General features: G+C 39.2%; 1 protein-coding gene across 1 annotated transcript in view; it reads right to left on the reverse strand.

The window, feature by feature from the left end:
* CDK5RAP2 (CDK5 regulatory subunit associated protein 2) overlaps positions 1-22,385 on the reverse strand; it is a gene marked incomplete at its 3' end in the record, with an annotated part of 72,142 nt that overhangs the window by 27,617 nt on the left and 22,140 nt on the right. The window contains 9 exon segments of the mRNA XM_079544840.1: positions 1,833-2,295; positions 4,288-4,478; positions 5,093-5,140; positions 5,536-5,631; positions 9,365-9,493; positions 11,004-11,119; positions 12,611-12,741; positions 15,369-15,466; positions 21,624-21,797. Coding sequence (XP_079400966.1) covers positions 1,833-2,295; positions 4,288-4,478; positions 5,093-5,140; positions 5,536-5,631; positions 9,365-9,493; positions 11,004-11,119; positions 12,611-12,741; positions 15,369-15,466; positions 21,624-21,797 — 1,446 coding nt within the window.

Consider the following 22,385-nt stretch of genomic DNA (forward strand, 5'->3'; position numbering starts at 1 on the left):
TCTCACAGGGGGCAGGCAGGTCTCCATTTGCCTCCAGAAAGACTGTCCTTCGTTCCTGAGAGGTGACACCAAAGCTACCACGTGTGCTTTCACACAAATCATCACAAGTAGATCTGCATTAATAGGCCAGCTGGGATCTCCAAGCCCTCCCCCTACCAACGCACTTTAACTATTTGTTACCAGCTGCCTTCATCTCTTCAAGTGTTTCTAAAGCCAGCTGCTCCAGGCAGCCCCAAAAGAGAGAGACCAGTTCCTTTGTGCCTCCAAAGGACTTGGTCAGAGCAGCCAAAAGATGGAGGCAAAACAGTCAGCCTGCCAAACACAGCTGACTAAATGCCCAGCAGCCTGAAAACACTAACAGTCACAGAATTACTAAATGGGTTGGGTTGAAAGGGACCTGAAAGATCACCCAGTTCCAACTCCCAGCTGTGGGCTGGTTGCTGCATCCTGTCCCCAGCTCAGGCTGCCCATGGCCCCCTCCAGCCTGGCCTTGGGCATCACCAAGGATGGGGCACCTACTGCTCTGGGCAGCACTGCCAGGGCCTCACTGCCCTCTGAGTAAAGAATTCCCTGCTAACACCTAACCTAAACCTTCCCTACAATGGCCCTAAGAACATCCCTGTTATCATTATCTTTTCTACCCACTTAATTTTTTAAAAGATAGAAAAATTGCAACCAGGACGGAAAGCTTGAAAGTCTGGGAATGTAACTGAATCTCTGCCAGCAAAGATAGAGTTTGATTACGTGTAAAACGATTAGTGAAACAAGATGTTGTTTTTGTCAGCTGCATACATGGGTTTTGAATTCTAAGAATTCTCCATAGGGTTTCCAGGGACCAACAATGCATGACAAAATCTTAAAGTCCCAAACCATACTGAGTTGCTTACACCAGTACAGACAACACCTCTTGCTTTACAAGCACCCTCTTTTAATGAAATGAAAACAAGGAGAACAAGCCAGAACAAAAATCACCAGCTGTCAGCAACCTCTTGATCACTAAAGTCACAGAAAACATTCTTTGCAGCAGGTGCTACAACATTCTCTATTAGAAGCACACAAAATCAACAACAAGATTCTTCTTTGCCTCTCTTCCAAGACCTTCAAAGAGTTCTCACCTCAGCCTCTCCACTCGCTAATGAAACAATATGCAGGTACCCTTTAGTAGACATTACTTTGCCCCCTTTTTGTTTGGGATCACAGAGTACCTGCCTGCAAAAGGCCTGAAAACTTTAACGGCACAAGCAAACAAAGCCTGTGCACAAAGCAGATTCTGTGCTCTTAGTTCCCCAAACAAATACGAAGAACTGACCTCCCAGTTTATAAAACTTTCAGACATCCCTAAGAGAGAGACGTGATGGTAAGATGTTCATAAAAGCACAGAAGAAAGATTTGAGTTTGTTGAAATCCACCATTAGTGCTTCACCTGTGTGCTCTGAGATATTACACAAGTCTTCTAGATCTCACTTGCTACTTACATTTAATAAACCAGAGGTTCAGAACACTCTGGTTCTGCGCTTTATGAGCATCTGTACTGAGATATGAGGCAGCACAGAATCGGGCCACTACGCTGTAATCTATGTCTCTATCCAACAGCTATAATATTTACTAGTGCCTACTTCCAGTGAGGAATGAAATTCCATTAATGTTCTAAGGCATGCTGAAGGATGAAAAGCTCCGAACATTAAGAACAATTACCTTACATATATTTAGTGTACATCTCTCTTTTTAATTTTAAAAATTACACACAAGCAAAATCTGATATTAGAAATGACACGTACTTTTCTCTTTGTACATCTACTCCCCGGGTACTAAAAAGAGAATCTTAAACTCACTTCAGTTGTTCTCCTTGAAAAAAAGCCTCTTTCATGCTGTTTGCTCTTACACACGTTCTCCTGCTGAAGTTCTCCTTCTGCATTTAATCTTGAATATTTTGTTCTCCCTTCTGAGGCTCCTTTATTGTCTTCACATTTGAGTCTCATGACATTTTCCTCTAAAGTCATTGTTTGTGTAGCTGCATCTTTCAGTTCTGCTTTCAGCAACTCAATATCCTTATTAATCTGTGGCGCTGCATCTGCATGAAGCTTCTCTTCCCCATCAAAAGTTGATTTTAATTCTGCTTGCTGCTTTAAGAATTTATTGGCTTGCTTGAAATGTTTGAGTTCAGCTCTTAGTTGAATGATCATTTGCCTAAGATCTTCTTCATTCTCTTTCTCTGTGTCTTCACTCAAATGTTCTTGCTCAGTTGTGCTCAGATGATCTAACAGTTCATTTACAGTTTTCATTTGTTCTTGTCTGCTATACTCAGGAAGGAGGAAGGAAAAGGCATGAATTTTGATTTTTATTTAAGCAAACAAGAACACCTTCTAAGAAACACTTTTGCAGCGTCTTGACATACTTGAAATTCCCGGGAGGCTTTATTTTATGCACTAATGAATTACTCACTAATGAACAGAGGTTTTGAAACATTTTCACAGCGTGAATTGTAACACAAATTATCTCATCAACACTTTTCTTCTATTCATGACCATATATGCTCTACCAGCCCTCTCCTCATCCATGAACAGTTAGTAAACCTCTAGTAACTAAATTAATTGTATACATAACAGCAATAGAAGAAACAGGAATGTATTTTGAAATGAGTTTACTCTTGGATTTAAATACTTGAAAAATAAAACTCCCACCAATACACAGGAGGCTCTAGAGGTTGATTTTTTTCTTAAATGGGTCCCTTTGTGCTTTTCTAATGTAACATGGAAGCTGGAAAAGGAGAAAGCAGCCAAAAGCCTGCAGAAATAGCTCACTACAGACCACCGCACTGCCTCACAGACCACCAGCATCCATTGACAACAGTTTTGAAAACAACGCTGTACATGAAACTGAAGCCAAATAAGCTGCACTTAAGGCATAAGCAAGTCTTCAAATCCTACAGATGATATCATGTGTCCAATAAAGAACAGTTTGTGCCACTAAACATATAAACTAGCATTTTAAACAACTGTATTTATATAGTTAGCATTTGAAGTGCTACAGACTAACTAGGCTCTTTATGTCTCTGTCTGGCATCTAATGTCATTAGTGAGAATTAAGTTACCCAAAGTACAGGCTCATCACCAGCCAGTCTGGTCATTTATATCTGAATACAGAAAAAATTACACATTAGAGACCTAAAGATGACGGTGCTGGAATAACTAGCAGACTTTTAAGTAAAGTTAACAAATAAAACAATGTTATCTGTTCATATTCTATGAGTAATAACCCCCTCATTTATCACTGACTGGTGCTTTGACAGCTAAGATCATTGGATCTCTTGGAGAGTTCTGATCAGCAATGTAAAAACACAGAACTGCTTGAGTAAAGCCAGCTGCAGTGCATGCTGAACACAGAATAGGATTTGACTTGTGTAACTCCACAGGAAATTCTGCTACCAGCACTGCTGAGTGCTCAGTATATGGAAGGTCATTGCCATTACTCTGAAAGCACAACACTGATGGGCACAGGAAGAAAAAGTCATTCAATACTGTATACAGTCATAACACTGTGGAAAGAACAAAGAAAGAAAAATGAGAGTGATCTCCAGGAAAGCTGTAATTGAGTTTTCAACCAGAAGATTAAGTGGTTTAAGCATAAAATGGGAGGGAAAAAACCTAATGAAGGTGTGTTTTTTCTAGACACCTTGTTTGGTATTGTCCAGTTCCTGCATTTCAGCTGGGAACTGACTGCACTGTAGTATAACACGCACACAAACAGAAAAGACAGAGGCCACGAAGGGTACCAGCAATGTCTAATCAGAATTAACCCTCCAGTCACTGTAACTCCATTTCCACCGTCCATAATTTCTCACTCATACCCCTTCTAAGCAATATGGATTCACTCCCTTCAGCACACCATCATTTACTGCCCTGTGTTTTCAGCTATGTTAGTATCATTGAGAACAAAACAAAAAAATAAATAAATACAAACAGAAAGCAGTAGCATGTGTTATCATCTGAGTCCTTTAGCACTGCTCGTCCCCGCTCTGAAAACATTCCTCTGTACAGTAAAGCTCCATGTATCAATAACTTTGGGGAGTTTTTTTTTCTTGTAATGGTTTTTTCATAAGGATTTCTACCGATAGTATATTTCCTAATTACTTAATTGCATGATAGACTAAAATGGCTCTGAAGGCGCCTTGCCAATCTCTCAGGTAAATTAGACAGTGCCATTATCTAAATTCACTTTAGCAAAATTACTTTATTCTCTTCTCAAATAGAAATACTGTCAAAAGCAGTGCATCTCTCTCATACTTACGTAGATTCAAGTACAGACGTTCTATTTTCTCTTAAAAAAGATGTGAGCAAGTTCATCTCTTCTGTTTCATGTTCACTCATCCCTATTCTGCCAAAGTGTTTGCCAGTTGTATCATGTTCAAGCTGAGGCTTATTTGGATTCCTATAATGTCTATCTTTGCAGAAACTCTCTGAATAGCCTGATGGAGTTATCTGTTAAAAAATTGCAAATATTTTCTTATTAGATAGGTATGCAATGCTCAATTAAATTAAGGGCTGTAATCTTTTTGTAATCAGGTTTTCTAATTCCTGGTGCCCTTTATCTACATTAAGAAGCATCCACAGACATTTCACTGACCAGTTATTAATTGAAAAACAAATGAACATCTATTTCACATGATTAATTCATACAGATCAGTTGTTCAGTAGTAAGTAGACTTCCCTGAAGGTATTCATCTCTGAATAGGTATGAAATTTCTGGAATGCTGCCTGCACATCCCTGCTAGCTTTCTAGTTTTAGTTTACCTTTGAATCATTTGTCTTTACAGTATCAAATTCTGTCCTGAGATCACCAGGTGCAAGCTCTGACAGCAAGGACAGGATACAACTTAAACTCTTTACAAACTGCCAGCTTCTTGCATGGAGACTTTGTTTCTACGTGGGTCCTCTCCAGTAATTCAGCATTCCTTTACGTCAATGGGAGTCTTTTGTATCAACTACATGAGTACATACACCAGGTCCACTTCATGCAGTTTCATGGGTAGGCATCACCAGTGAGACACTAAAATGTTTAAGAGGCAGGAGAATTACTACAATACAACATTTACCTGCTTATCCACCTCAGAAGGACAATCCATGGGTTCATGAAGGCATATCTAGTCAATAGAGAAACACAGAAATTACAAAGAACAGCATGTCACTGTGCTTCAGCACAACCACTCCAAATGTGTCACTCTGTGCCCTATTTTAGCACCTCACCATTTTCAAACTATTAGAAATGTCCAGCAAATTACACTTTATGATCTTCTGAGGTTCCTTTTAACTTGAATTATTTTAAGATACCGTGATGCTTTGGAATGATCAGAGTACAGCAGATTCCAGAAGCTTTTGTCAAGTACACAAATGTCTCTAGCAAGTTACCATGACATCCAGTATTCCAACCCAGAAGGATCTCAAATACTTCTCATCAGTGATGGCAGCAGACAAACCTCACATCATTTGAACTACAGGCTTTTTAAGGAGAAACACAGTGCATTCAGTGCAGTCCTACCTGACTGTCCCTCTCATAAAACTGACTGCTCTGCATCTTCCTGTCATTGTCACCATCTTCAGTCTGCTTCACCTGCTCTTCTGTTATTTCAAGAAACTACACAAAGTATGGAATGATGTGAAAATGTAGCACAAAAGAATACTGTGATATGAAACATGCATAAATAAGTCAGTGACATGTCTTAAAAGGAAACAAAAAAAGCCTGCAATACAAAGTAACAAACACCAAATTAGATTTCTTCAACAAGATCAAAGAAAATTAATATAAAAACCAGGAATTATTCATATTACAGTGAAACCTTATTTTATACATTACTTCATTGTTATTTAACCCTCCTCCCTCAGATATTACAATAACAAGTGAGCATCTTTTAGGCTCTCCAGACAAAAGTCCCCTATCTTCAGTCATGTTCTCACTGTGCCTATTTTATTTTCCCACTGCCAGAATTCACTTTTCCTTGTTGCACCATTAGGGCTTTTCTCCAGCACCCACGAAACAGACACTTGTCAAAGAAAGCACATGCAGCTTTCTAGAAAGAGTTACAACAGTTACATCTGCTTTGTCTAGCCTGAATTTGCCAGTTGGCAGCAAATGGTATTGAATTTACCTACCATGAGGCCCTTGGAGCTGCACGGCATAAGCAAGCTTTGGTCTCTTACTTTTTTTGCTGATATATAACTAAGTAGTAATGCAGAAGAGAGAAAAATAATTCATTTACAACCCTGGCTACATTCCTGTAGCTCACAGAGTAAAACTGGTGCTTTCTGGGGGAGTTCTTGCCTGCACTGTGGTATGAATTTGGAAAAATTTAGTATTTTAGCAACACTTTGGAACAAAGGTTCCCAAACTGTAGCAGACCTGAGCCAGAGAGCAGCTCCAACCCTACCCAGCTGGGAAGAATGAGCAGCAGAGCACCAGAGGAGAAGCACAGCACAGAGCCTCTGTATCACTGCAGACGGCATCCAAACAGCTCCATTTAAAGAAATCTGAGCTAAAATTTCAACCAGACTGGACATTTATATCATTTTGTTTATAGCATCTTTTTTCAGTCTAATAGAAAAAGATGGTTATTTCAGACCTTTCCTGCTAGAACCTCATTAAAAATAGGGAACATGAGTGATGGTAAATACCAACGATGCTGTGCCTAGGATGTCTAAACCACAGGCAGGATATAGCATTGGCACAGCAGATTCAGACTTGCATTAGATTCCATTTTTTACCCTTAAAGCACTATGCCAATAACATAGCACTGCTGTGTTTAACAGTCATGTGGAGCTACAGAAAAATTAACTTGAGACAAGAGGAAGCAGAATCCTGAGCACGCTCACAGAAAAAGCAGTAAACTGAGAGTATAGGTACAGAGACTGAGATGACAAATTGAAAGGAAAGAAACTGGAGCCTAGTGGTTGAGATGTGATATTTATAGTTTTGATGGATACAAAGTGTGGAGCTGAAACTTGGGACATGAAAAGAAAAACCTGCTTCCCTGGTATCACATGCTGTAAAGTCTTGGCTCTCAGCACGTCCATCCAAGTGCAGACAAACAGGATTCTGCAGGGAGTGTTATTTTTGCTTCCTATGAGCACTGGGAATTGAATACATGTGTGGGTTTGTTGTTTTTATTTTTAATTGAGCACAAAAGGTGCACATAAATGTATATGGGAAATAAATGAGAAAAGCTTTTTTTTAATCTTCTGATCTCTAGCACTATAATCAGCTCTAATGGTTTTAAGTAACTGGATGGTGCAGTCTATTAATATATTTGCCTTTTACTATTAGAAATCTATATTCAAAATTAACTTCTAAGTCACGCTTCAATTATCTTGGTATTTTCACTTAAAACTCAGTTTTCCAGGACAACACAAAGTAAAGGCAATCTGAAAACCAGAGCAAGATAGGCAGAGCTGTGATAGACAGCAAGAACATGCATTTAAAAAGACAGCTTTTCATTGCAGTCATAGAAAATCAAAAGTCCAACAACATTTGCTGAATATGACTAAATTTCAGTTTTCCATGTAGGGTTTGATGACCCGAATCTACACATTTGTGTATTAAAATTCAACTTATTAGCACATGTAACTTATCCTCCTAATGCAACTACCTTTACTGGCTCAATATTTCCTTGCATACGAGTTTCCCTGGCCAATATCAGACTAAATAAACGGTGCTGCTCAGAACAGAACTCTTATGTCAGACCAACAGGTTGCAGCACACCATAACAAGGAATCGCTGCAGTTTAAGCCTGGTTCTACATCTGAGATGCTGAAAGGAAACTTTCTGTGCTCCAAGGAACATAATCTAATGCTCAACAAAATATTAGAAGCAAATAAGTGGCTTAAGGACAGAGAAAAAAGTCTGCTAAAAATAAGCAGCCTGTTTAAAGTATTTCCCTGGGGACTGAAAACCTTTTCCTAAATGAACCACTGATATGCTTGGTTTGTAAAGATCCCCGGAGCCCTGAAGGCTGAAATCACTGAGGCTGCTTCTCTCAGAGAAAGCAGATGTTCAGAGGACAGCACACAAACAACCTTTTTCTGCTCTCCTCACTCCCTTCCAAACACAAGGCCAAGAAATGGAGCAGCGGAGGCTGCCAGGCCCCTGGGAGATGCCCTGCAGAGACCCCAAGATGCACATTTATCTGATCTGTGCTCTGGCTTTCGGAAGGAAAAGAAAGATGGGTTCATTTTAAGAACCTGAGAAGGGTGCATGCTTCTGTTCCTGTCCCAATTCCTCTTTAGCATCATCTCAGCACTACCTGCCAACAAATCCTTGCCCAAAATACACACAAGAAATAGAACATGGTCTCTCTGACAACAGTTATTAACATGCAAAATACACCGTTGTCACAATCCCTAGCCTGGAAACGAGATAGCCCTTTATTGCCAAGGCTGATGAAATAGTCCCTTTTAAGCTAAAAGCATTTAATCACAGCTCCTCTAACTTCTGAGCTCTACAGAACTGTCATCATACTGACACGCAATCAGATGCTACCAAATTTTACATTCCTATGTCTGCTACAAGAATTTTGGGGGCTTTTATTTTACAGGCTTCGCTCTTTGCCATTCCACATCTATTTTCACGTAGGCAGCTTCCTAAGCAGCCTCACACGTTCCACCCATGCCGAGACAAACGCACGGTCACGATATCCTGTCATGATAACGACACCAATTCCTTCGGTCTGAGCCATGGCATCAGTGGGGGTGCAGCACCCTCTGCAGGACGGCACGGCAAACGACCAGGGGAGACACCCACAGAAAGCACAAGCACTCTGAAACGGGTTGCCCACAAGCTTTTCAGTGCAGAACCATTACAACAACCTGAAAATGTATTATTTTAATAAAATCCACCATGCTCCTAAAGGCTGTTCTGTAATTTAAGCATATTTTCGATTAAAATATATTTCAAGTAAAGGTAACAAAAGCATGTCTTGAAAGTGAAAAGCCAAGAATATTTTGTGATTTCTGATGACACCAAAGGAATTTGTGCCCTGTACTGAGACAATCATGACAGGACGTTGCTTACTTTTAAAGCAAAATTAACTCTTTCTTCCTCTTCTAAATGAGGAAACCAACAGATGGCAGACCCAATAAATGTTTTAACATACATGTCGTTTCTTTAAAATCTACTAAAAACATCTCTGAACACTTGCTGAATTGAGATTGTGAGATCTTGTGTTAACCTCTTAAATTTATTTCCATCATTAAGTTCCTATAAGGAATTAAGGATCTCAAGTCCCCAGGTTTTATGGTCATTCTCACTTATGTAAACCATTCCACAAAGTACATTAGAGGTGAGACTCAGATTCACTGCTTTAACACTGAAAACCTACCTCACTCTGGTTTAATATCTTCACTGCTTCCTTCCCTTGAGAATCTGTTGTGAAGAATCCAAGCTGTTTCATCTTAAGTTCTTGATTAATTAACTGCAGGTCCTTAACCACCAAGAGAAGATCAGTAACCTAAACGACCAAAGGAAGAACAAGCAAAACTGATAGCATCCATGCTAGTATGAAAGCAAATTATAATATATAAATCTCTATGTAAATCTAAACTGCAAAGTTGGAATGTCTGGGCTTTTGTAACTGCTCATAAGGCAATCTCCCTACGTAAGGAAAACATGACAATGTGTTTGTAAGTTGGTGTTCAAGAAACCTCAACTTGGAAGACTCTAGTTTCCAGCTAAGATGAAGCACCAAACTTCAGTATTCAGCAACAGAAAGAAACTCAAGAGCACCTCACAACAACAGGCTGATTTATGAAGATTTTTGATTCCCTTTTTGATGCAAGGGAAGCCAGCACTACATAGAAATAGTAACACTCTGAAGCAATCTGTTCTTGTACCTCAAACACCCTATAAGACACTACCACTGAGTTATTTCACAGATATAAAATCTGCATCAGAGTGAACAGTCACATTCAAGGCTCTTGAATAGACATCAGGGACACAGACTTCCATAGTTACATCAAGAAGGCAGCATTTGCAGAAGGTGGTGAAATGTTTTTATTAGAGCAATTACTGTATTTGCGAAAAGCAGATCAGTATTCAGTCATAGAACCTTTTTTCAGGCAAGAAATGGTTTATCAACATCTTTTGCTAATGCTGTCCCTGAATTTGCCAGAGGAAATATGTTCAGAGATAAAGGTAGTGTTCCTCAGAATGGGACTGATAGACAGTCTGGGGCTTTTTTACTTACACCTGCTCAGTGTAAGGCAAGATTCTTTCCTTCCCATTACCCCCCCCCCCCCACATTTTGAACACTTGCCTACAATTCAGCTGCCCATGAGAAATGGAAAGCCTCACTTATGTTCAATCTCAAACAATTGCATTCAGCACAGTTCCTTATCATAAATTGGTGCACTGCTCAGAGATCAACGCACAGGATGATGAGTTAGAACAGTTTTCTGAACTCCAATACTAATCTATTGCTTGACAACTGTCTGCAAATTTAATTCCTTTGAATTTCAGTTCTACTTATGTAGAATGAAGATAATATTAACCTACCTCAGGGTTCCTTTTTAACATTCCATATTTGTCAAAAAAATTGTGAAGCCCGTGATGGAGTGTGCTATACAGAATAAATTACAGACACCACTACCATATTCATGATTAATAAAGGCAGGTGAGATGTGCATTGTAGGATACTTAATACAAAAACTTTTCTTTGGAGTCGGCATACTTCATGATCACTAAAATAGGGCATTGAGTTTGAAACCTGAACCCAGCTGACTATTTGAAAAGCTTTGCAGCAGCTCACCTACCTTGCAGTTGACTCTCAAGCTCATGTTGTGTAACAAGTAGAAACTGCTCATAAAGGGTAGATCACAAACCACCCAGATAAGAACATCAAATCCTTTCAGAACTAGCAAGTCATACCTAAATACAATGCTTCTTCCCGTGAGAGACGCACAAACTACAAATGAATCAGAATTAAGTCATTAAAAGCAGTAAATATTAAAACAGATCAATACCTTTTTCTTAAGTTCTTCAAGAGACAGATGGTCTATCTGTAGGTTTAAATTATCTTGCTCTCCTAAGCAAATACTCATATAAGATGTTTGATCTCCACAGAAAGACAGCGTTTCATCTGTCAAAATAACCAACAACAGGAATTATTTCAGAAACTCTCATTTGTTTGCAGGAAAAGAAAGCATAAGATGCAAAGAGAGGACTTTTCAAATAAGAGCCTACCAGGAAGTCTGGGGGAGGCCTGTTAAAATTGTTTCATTCCCCAAAATAAGCTTTATGTTCAATTGAACCAATTTTGTCCTTACATTTCTTTGTGCCTCTGACAACTAGACATGCTGTATTTTCTGTGGTTATCAGCATGAGTTGTGGATGCAATTCCACATTATAATCTGCATATTTAGCATTATATTTAGAAACATTTTTTAGGAAGGATAAGCAAGGCATGAGCAGTTATTCTAGCTGTATTTGTAAGAGTTAGAAGTCTCGAGGCAAAGAGCCTGGTTGGACAAGGTCACAGAATTCATTCTGCTTTGGGGCCAAAGGAACTGAAAACAAACAGAATTGGAAATAGTTATTCATTGCCTCTACAACCACATGACTGGTTTGTTATGCTTCAATAAACACCTGTTCATTTACAGCAAAGATGACAATTCTTTAATATTATCTCATTAGACAGCGAGAAAGCATCTCTGAATTGTGACAAAGAGGAGACATCCAAATTCTATTCCCAACTCTGACACTGATCCTATGGAAGCCCCACTGCTTCTGACAACTGGACCAGGAGTACCCACAGCTCCTTTGGGCTTCTCCTGGCTGTTCATCACCTCTTTACTCTGGAGGCTGGAAACTGTGACAAAGCAGAAGCTCACCTTTGGTCACTTATCAAAGTGGAGAAGAGAATGATGCCAAAATGGAAACTCTAAGTTGAAAGGCCAAGTGAACAGGCTTTGTTGTTCTTTAATGTATCTCCTAAGAACAAAATAGATCTCTCTGCACATGCAGTGAACTTTTAATATCCATCATTCTTTTCTACGGTTAAGTATAAACTTAAACCATCTTCAAAGAAGTAAAACCAAACTGTATTTAAAAGCTCTAATATTTCTGAATAAACTACAAAAGAATAAAACTACTGGCTATGTTTTTCTTCTCTGGAAGTGCTTCTTGCCTTAGGAGGAGTTTACCAATTTCCTGAGACATAAGCTCTTTAGCAAAATATCATCCAATTACAAAGTTCCAGGGACAGAAAGTGATCCCATGGCCACAGAGCCAGGAATCTGATTTCTGCAGAAAACAGGAAATTCTATGGGTACAAAACTGTAGGCAGCCTGAAATGATCGCTGCAGTAGAATTGCCACAGAATTACTAACATTTGCTGCGGGGAAAGAGAAAAGCTGTCCCTTTATACAACTCTTTATGAGTTCTGATTGCTCAAAGATATTCTGTTACAAATCCCCCAAATAATTTTTAGTACAGAAGGCTGAAGTCTTTCTTACACCTTTATCTAATTTCAAACGGTTCTCCTCCATCACAGCAAACTGAGTGCAATAAAACCAGTTTTCTTTTGTGCAAGAAGATCAAGAAAAGGGAAGGGCTGCACGTGCATACAGACCTTGCCTGTTTTTAGCATTCTTAACCTGATCTTCTAAGACCTTCTGGAGATTCCGAGTGGCTAGAATGTCATCTTCGAGTTGTTTCCGTAACATGAAGATCTTGTTTAATTCTGTCTGCAAGCTATTTAAACTAAGGAAAAAAGAAGAAAACCAGAAATTAAACAAAAACATTTAAGATTTTGATTCGAAGCCCTCAGTTAGGCAAGGCAGCATCTTTTACACCTCCAGGCTTCCACAAAGACCCCATTTCACACAGCCAGCACTGGTTTTCATCACACGGTTACATCATTTTGATGCGTTAAATTTAACTAATCCCTATACAGAAAGGAGGTATCAAACCTTTACATCCACATCCTCTTCTTGCTGTTTTGAACTGTTGCTACTTTTAAATCAGCTTAAGCAGTACAGATACACTGTATTGGGCAAATGTGAGGGTGTTTGTTTGTTTGTTTGAAGGAAAACCAAAACAACCAATCTTAGTCTATTCCATATGGTGACTATGGAAACTGTTCCCCTGCTACAGGGCTGTACTGTACAACCCAATGCTCCCCTAAAAAAATAAGGATTAAAAAAAAATAAACCATGTTTCATTGAAAATATGATTCGGGCACAACCCAACTATTTTATTTCTTCCATCAGCCAGCAGTCTGCAAAAAGACCTTTCAAGTTTAAATGGTGCCAATTATCTCAACTGGGTATAAATTTCAAAACTTAAAAATGACAATTTGTCAACATGAATTAATTCCTTAAGCAGCTTTTTTTTCCCAGCATAGTCACCGAAGTGCTTACTTTAGCATCAGTCACTGCCCCCTGCTTCTCTCCATGTCAGCACATCCAGCTGTCCCTTGCTAGATCATCCCCATCACCCTTCACCAGCACCGACAAGACAGCCACAATCACTCCAGAAAAAGACTTAACTACACTAAAAACTGAAATTGTAACAGTATGAAATAAACAGCATTTGATAAAAAATGTGCTACCGAACTCACTGTATTATTTATTTTGTCATCAAATTCACTCCAAACCTCAGGACTTTACGATAAATTATGCTGCCGTAGAATTTCCAACCCACAATATTGAAATGCCTAAGAATTCAGGAATCTTTCAAAACAAAATTCAAATCTGCCTTACAGGAGGCTACACAGGAGCAAACAGTGCATCATACTTGCATGAGGATAACAGCATCTTGCAGAAACACATTAATTAAAAGGCAGCATATATGAAAAGACTCTCGGTCTGTCTTCTGACAAGTGTGCTGTTGTCAGTATTTCTTGCACATGAACCCACTCCTTTAACTAACGCTCCCTGGCTCGGGAATATTCTTTGAAGAGAAAACTCTCTTAAATGCTCAGCAAAAATTAAGAAGAAAAGCAAAGCAAGACATTAGTAGAAGCTAAGTAAGCACATTCTCTCCTCCTCATGAGCTAAAGGTTTTATCAGAATAAGCATCGATTCTCTGCTTGGAGAGACAAGGAATGTCATGGTACTGACATCAGTATCTTATTTTGAAAAATCCCCATTCAAGTTGCACAGTCAGCTACTGTTATAATTTTCCCCATTTGAAAGATATTCTAAGAAAAGATAGCAGCAGCTCTGTTTCTTTGTTGCTGCCATCACTACACAGTGTTGACACAATCACCTTACCCACAGACTGTTTCAACAGCAGGGCACTTTGTGTGAAATACTGAACCAAATGGGCTCCCTCCTTCATTTGGTGATTGCCACAAAAGCCATTGATCTTCTCCTGGAGATAAGAAATAATCTCCATAGTCTGCCTTCTATCACTATTTCTAATGAGAAAGATTCCATTCTCTAAAACAGCTTCTGAGCTGTGGCCAAGCACAGGATGACATTACTATTAATGTGCCTAATTCAAATTCTAGATCTCATCTACCTCAGTGCTACTCACTTGCTGCTTTCCAAACTACAGCTCCTACGCGCTGACCCCAAAATACAAACAGGCATTCCCAAAAAGCTGGCAGGTATGAGCCACTGCATTCAGGCAGTAAGAGTGAGGAGCCATCTCCTAAACGTCCCCAGTACCTAATTAAGATATTTGTAATTATAACAGCAGAAGTACATTTTATTAAACATTATTTCTTTTACCCAAAGGCTAAGAATATTCCTCATTTCATCAGAACATCTCTTCCTCAATGCCAAGCAATAGCAGAATACAAAGTAGGTTAGAGATTTCTTTCTAAAATGCTGTGCTCTTTGATATTAAAAGGTTGAAAAGCACTACCTCCTGCCGCTTAGAATGCTTCTGAATGCTTGATGTTGAAAGAATGTTATGAAAATTTCACTTATTCTATTTTGTTTAAACATCTCCAAAACCTTACCTGCTTAATTCTCATCAAAACGTTCACTGTGCCACTCTTAAAGTAAGCATTATATTATTATTTGAGAAGGAGCAGACTATGGTAAATCATCCAGCACAGCACAGTTGACAGGGATTTGATTTTTCCCCTATATTCCAACACAGGACAAGAACCTCCTCTGAAAACCTATCTGCTTTCTTTGTATGCAAATGGAAATCTAATCCAAAGAGAAATATTTCCAGAAAGATTCAGCTCACTGAAATAACATCCCCTTCTTTACAAAAACATTTCTTTTTTAAGAAGACTACAACAGCAAGTTTATCACCTGTAACCATTAGCCTGCACAAAATACTGCCTACCCAGTTAAGCTGCACCTTTATTCACATCTTCTAACTTTCTTTGAGTTTAGATTGACCATCAAAACAGAAAAATTACTTACCTATCTGATTCCTTAAAGGTCTGCACCAGTGTAGAATAAATATTTTGTTCCTTTTTTAAAGCAAGGATCAGCTTTTCATATTCAGATTCTTTTTTTTCCTAAATTAAGAAAAGAACAGTTATCTTTGAATGCACTTTTTATGTCAGCTTGTCTACAACTTCGTGTAGCCATGAAAAGGAGAGAAGGTGAAGAGAGCAACTCAGAAGACAGGAGTGCCCACCTCAAAAATGTCGTGTGAATCTGGAAATGATTTCTGACACGTAAATCTGCTGTTATTACAGGAGGTGAATAGTGGTTTGCTATTTACCTATCATAAGTGAGCTACGTATCCAAACAGGGGCTCAACCCAGGAACAACCCAGCAAGTTGTTATCATAGGGAAGAAAAGGGAAAGGCGAGTAGAAGCCCAAAGACCAAGTGCCCATTTTAGAACACTGTCCAAACAGTCCTCTCCATTTTCTGGATAAAAGTGGCTTTCTTTGGGGCCGGGTTTTCTGCAAATTCTGTTCCATTTCTGAATAAAAAGGTCTGCATTGAGCCAACAAATACAGGATGCACATGCCAGCCTCGTGCTCGTCGAGTCTGAACACTCAAGCTGGGTCACTCCAAGCTGCTTTCTTTACTCGTACAAAAAAAATTGTTTGCCTGCAGCCTTGCTCACAGAAGGTATATTATTACAAGAATAAATCCAGACTACTGTGCTACTTTCTCAGTAAGCATCCACTGTTAAGTTCCGAAGACTTTTTTCAATCCAACAACCACTCAGCCACTTTTTCAGCAGGAAGCAAAAAAATGCAGCTATTTAAAGGAGTATTTGCTTGCTCTTATTACATAAAAATACCTAAGATGTCAGCTGGCTCGGAAGAGAAAATAACTGGGATATCTAAAGGAAATGTAAATGTATTAATGTCAGGCACAGTATCTTCTGTCTCTGTTTGAGAAGAAAAGGCCACGATGCTTCTCTCACTTTCCCTTCCACTTGAAAATTGAAAGCACAAACAAAAAAGGTGCCACAGCCGGGGAGGGGGTGCATGGCTCCAGCATGACAAGATAACTCCAGAGGACGGGAATGAAAGGTAATTCTATTTTCTCCACATTACAACCTCAAGTCTGGAAACTAAACTCTCAAGAGATGCTAAATCATTAGTGAACACATCATTAACAGCGAAGAAATCTACACCCAGGAGTTTCAAGCAGCTGTTATTACTTCAATTGCAGTTCCTAAGCCAGGAAACTGCAACAAAAATTCAGCTACAGTAGAATCTCGTTAATTCACGCTAACGATGCAGAGACTGTTAATTTGAAGAACTCATATTCTGCAAAGTAAACAGCACAAAAGCAAGGACAACTGTTGTTTACTTTTAATTATTTATGCTCGTACTTCACAGTGTGCTAGCAAACATGTTAAATAATATTTTGCAAATGTAATCAAGTTTTGATCAAATTATTTCCATTGAGTAATCTGCATAACAGATCTCAGTGCTGAAAGAGCAGCTCGTGCCACTTAACCCCGCAGGCTCTTTGGAGAAGTGACCTTGTCTTTGTGTTCATCACGCTCCACCAGCACCATCCCTAACGGTGCCCTAACACACGTTTCAAGGTTCTCGTGCTGTTTGTACGTTCAATACTATTTTATAGGTGAGCAGCAAAATACTGAGCTTCATGTCAAGCTTACTGTCAGGGCGAGCAGAGAAGCAGCACACAGCAATGACTTCTGCTGGCTGAGTGCTGAGGAACACAAAGGCTAACGGGCTGAGATGGGTGATCCAGAGTCCATTAATAAAAAATACCTTTTAAAAAGTGTCAAAAAACGAATCTCACAGCCTGAGTTAAGGACTCTGAGCAACGTGCAGGAATCCCAGCCTTATAAGCATAGGCATTAAGCACGAAGTACTCTGATTGCAATTCAGTTTGGAACAGCATTCATCGCTGACAACAGCACTGATCAATGACACAAAAGGAACGGGAAGAGATAAATCTTTTGACTTAATTTAGTTGGTTAACAGCCTGTTAAAAGTTCTAGTGAACTCTTCCATATGTCTGATACAAGCCTTGTAATTGTTACTGAAAATACTACAGAACTGTATCCTAATTAGAAGGTCTTTCTGAGTAATGTCACTCTGAAGAGTTTAGGACAGGCACATGAGATAACGGCTGTTACCAGTTGTTCAGGGGCTGTGACTGCTGCTTAGCAAAGCAGTGCTACACAGGCCTTGCCTCTTTTCTTACCCTTTTTTCTGAATTCATGAGTTAATTCAGTTCAACATTTGCACCAAAATCTGAGCAACCTCACGAAAACCTCCCAACGTTTTTTTTCCTCCATTAACGGAGACAAGGGCTGTTTCTAAACTCCAAATGTCACAGATTACAGGCAAATTATTACAAAGTCTAAATTCAATTAGCCAGGTAAAGGTTAGCAAAATCATGAAGAAACGTTCTTGATTATTCAGATTCTTCCCTGAATAATAAGGATGAGAAGATACAGCACGAACCTTTTTTTGGGGCACATTATTACTGTCACTTCTAAATAAAGCGTAGGAGTGAATTATTCCAATCAACTCCCCAAAGGTACACAAAACATACGGCAGCTCTGTAACTTACACAGACCATAATGCTGTGGGAGTTAATGAAACATTAAACCTCTTGACACATGGTGTGAGGGAAAATGTGTTAGAAGAGATAGCTGCAAGACATCCAGGACCATATTGCAGTGGAAGATTTATATTCCCGTGAAAGCAGGCAATCTAATACATTAAAGTCTATATTTAAATCTGAAATACTATTGCTAAGCAGCAGCCGTGGAAAACATCACTTATTTTCATTAAAAGGTTTCTGCAATTGTAAGCAAAGAAAGGAAAAAGGTTTGTACCTCTGCAGTAAGTAACCTACTGGCAACGTCACAGGAATATTTGGAGGCCTCATTGGGATCACTTCAAAACCTCTGAAGGTCAGGGAATGAATGACAGAGATGAGGCCACAACCTACAGCCCAGCACTGACCCGGCCAGGCAGCCATCAGCACCAGGATTTGATCATTTCTTATAACCTTGCAGAGAACAGGACATATGGACTACTGCAAATGAAACAATCACTAATAAGATCAAAATCGTTACAGGCCAGTGAGTCATAGACCTGAAGATGGAAATTACTGAAGCTAAAGACTGCTGCTGACTTTTAGAAGATGTCATCTCAACCACAGAAAATGTCAAAAAGCTGATGGCTCTGAGGAACTCATGGCCCCTCCTGATGATATATATGGTGAGATTACTGGACTATAAACATCTGCAAATATCACCTCATCAGGCTAACACTGCTAAGATTAAACTGTTGCTAATATGGAAATGCAATACACAGATCCCACCCCAGCAGGAAGCCATAATCAGTGTAACAGTGAAAAGCATCACGGCTGCAGTGTATGAACACAAGGATAGTGACAAAAACGATGGCTGATTTCAGCTGTGAGCCAATTTCATCAGACCAGAAGCTGAATTGCTTCCCAGTTTATGCATTCACAACAGCAATTGAAAGAGACTGAAAACAACAACTACAAAGCACTGATAACTGTTTAATAGACACTTGTATTAAAAAAAATCAGCTACAACACTTTCCATCTCCCTGATGACTTGGCAACAGCACTGCATCAGTTTACCAGTTAAGACACATCCATAGAGCTGCACCAATTCTGGTTCTCAGCACCCAGCAACTGCAGCACTGGCTACATCAATGACTTCATGCTTTGACTACAACTTCACCAACTGCAGGAAATCAGACATCACAACTGCACACACAGTATTCTTCAAATTCCCTGGCTGCACAGCATTAACTCCCAAAATACTGCAGTAATTATAACTGAAGTCAAATAATGTGCTGATTGTACAGGAATTAAAAAGCACCGTGTTGTTTGCAGAAACATCAGGTTTCAGCTGCTCTCATTTCCCACTCCACCCCTCGAGTGGCACATAAGCTTCCCTTCTCAGAAACAGACATTATGGAGAGATATCACAGCAAATCCAAGGATTCTTTTGGACACTCGGAGAAACCAATTTAGAATTAAAATTCACATCACTGTGACTCCCTACTGCTGTATGCAAGGTTATATGTGTAACACAACAGAACCCAGAAACGTACATACAGGATTGAGCAAGAGCCACTGTTCTCAATTTTCCTGCTTTTTCCTGCTTTTCTCAGTATTGGAATGAACTGCAAATGAAATCTGTTAGAAATGAATTTGCCTAACAAATTGTCCAACAAAAAACGCTTTGCAAGTAAAGGAGTATTGGTAGTGAGAGCAGCATTAAGCACAAAATCATCTACAGTTTTCAAAATTGCAGGAGTCCATTGCACTTCTAAATTCCTTGCTGTAAAAAATACTTAATTCCAAGACTTCATAGACACCAGAGTCAGCAGTTGCATGACTAACCTCATCAGCAGTGCTCTCGCACACTCCCTCCCTCCCCTGCTCTCTCCAGCCCGTAACAGTGGCTCAAGAATCCAAACTTTAATTGGAAACTGTCATTTATCTTCCCCGGCCTGGCCAAGGCACCCAGCAGAGCTTTGGATGTTGGTTGCTTTAAAATTTATCATTACATTAAAATAAAGTAAAAAGGTATGATGAAAGAGAGAAAGTTCTGCATCTCTCAATTCCGTTTCTTCAACTTTAGAGATCAGTGAGGCCAGAACAGCTCGGTTTCTGTTCTCTCTGGTGGGGAGGATCCCACTGTGCATTTGCTGAGCATTGGTGCAGCACTGCAAAGTCATCAAAGAGTCTAAAGCAGCCAATGAGAGCAGAGCTCCAGATAATCTGTGTCCAAAAACTTATGATTAATATGCCAAAAGGGGTTCTTAGAGGTGATATCTTACACAGAGGTTGAGCAGAGAGGACAAAGGGTTGTGATTAAGTATTGTTCACAATCACTAAGTGAACCAGCAATACAGAATAGGTTGTGATTAGCAGGTGGGTATTGGGTCATTACCATGCATGGCTTCACTTGCCACTGTTCTCTTTCCTGGTTGTACACCTGTATCTGAAGTGGGGTGCTCAAAAGAAAATCACTGTTGGATTTGTATTAATTCTATATGATTTTCCATCACTACTAGGTCCCTTCATTACAGAAGGTACATGCACACACTGCAGTTTGTTTTACAGAGCTAAAACTTTTACACAGCCTTTCACAGACCTCATTTTCCCTGTATGCATATTCATTCATAGTTTGTTACACTCTTTGTTGGTATCCTGGCCAATAGTGCTTCAGCTCCTTATTTCTGTGCTTGTCAAATAACTCATGTCTCAGACTGTGTTTGCACCTACCTTATTTAACAATCTGGTCCCTAACATATTAAACATTCCATCACTAGTGTTCTCAGAATGTGACAGTACAGGTAGTACTCATGTTTCCTTTGCCATTGGCTCTTTTCATTTTAAATATCCTCAATAAAGTGTCATTAGTGACCGATTTATTATTAAAGAAATGAAATAGCTTTCTCCACCACAAGGAAGTACCAATCTGGTTCTTGCTGCTTTGCATAATCCTTTTGGAGATCTTAACAGACTACATTGCAAGTGATACAAAAAACAGAATGTATCTCTAAAAGAAACTTCTTTCTCCACTAATCTGGACACAATAAGAAACAATGCACTGATGGAGTCAGCAAGTGATTCAAAACCTCTTGTCAGTTCTTAATCTTTCCTTTTGGCTAGTGCCAAAATAGAGGGGGGAAAATGTAACTGTACCTGTATTCTGATTTCTTATACTCAAGGTCCCTTCTCTTTTATGTTCATTAGATATGTTTAATCCTTCCCCTTTCCTACTAGGAGGGCACAAGCTCTCCTTTGCATTGCTCTTCAGTAGCAGAGATACTTCCCCATTCACAGAAGTATCCATACCCTAATGACCACAAAACTCTACATGTGTATGGTAGGCAGACAAATTATTTTATGCACTTTTCAAGAGTCAAGTTTATAAGTTCATCAGTGCACAATTCTACGTACACTTTTAATACCAAATCAAGAGCATCACAGTCATAGGATTGCAAAACATTTCAAGCAATCTAAAAATAATAACTCAACTACTAATAAAGTCACTGTTATCATCTTGTTACAGACCGAAATGGCACTGGTCTGAAAGAAAAGCTGCCCCTTGCTACATGGATGAATTACAGCGCACACAAATCCACAAGCATGAAGACAAAGGGAAAATGGTCATTAATTTCACGTCAAAGTATTTAGCTGCAAATGATCACAGTTCTGTGAAACTCACCTCTAACTCTCTGACTATCCTGATGACTGACTGTTCAGACTGTGCAGCATATTTTTCCTTTACCAAGCCCTCATTTTTCAGCTCAAGTTCTTGATTGTCTCTTAGAAGGTTCTTGTACTTATTCAGCAGCTCTTGCAATTCTGCTTCCTTTTCTTTAATTGTTTCATCAGATTTCTAACAAAAGAAAACAATGAGACGTTTTGGCAAAACTCACTCTGGTTTTATACTGTAAAATATACACAGAAACAAAACTGAGGAAATAACCAAGGATGATCCAGTATGTTCTTTATAAATCTTACAAAAGAAAAGCTCAACACAGCAAAACAGAAATGAAAAAAGAAAAAGAAACAAAAGCTTCAGCCAGCTATTCAATGCTTCAAATACTAACAAAAATTAAAAAAAAGAAAAAAGAAAAAATGCTGATTAAATCTGAAAACTCAGCAGTATTTATGCATGCACTTTGGTACAGAGCAACCTCAATTACCAGTTGTCACAGTGCTGGTAGAGTGCCATCAGCACTGCTCAGGATCATACCTCCAGCTATAACAGCTTTGAGCAAGACCTTAACCACCCAGGCAGCTACTACCTCACATACTTTGTTTGGAGTTGGCTCTTTGCACCCCCCCTTCCCCCTAAAAAAGAGAGAGAAAATGTTGCACTGTCCATACCTATTCCTCAACTCCTACTTTCTCTGGTCTCTGCACAAACTGTAAATCATAGGCACTGCAAAGCTTTTAAGTATCTTATCACAGCAGTGAAAAT

The sequence above is a fragment of the Tetrao urogallus genome (genome assembly GCF_951394365.1).
Source record: "Tetrao urogallus genome assembly, chromosome: 19".
NCBI classification, from domain to species: domain Eukaryota; kingdom Metazoa; phylum Chordata; class Aves; order Galliformes; family Phasianidae; genus Tetrao; species Tetrao urogallus.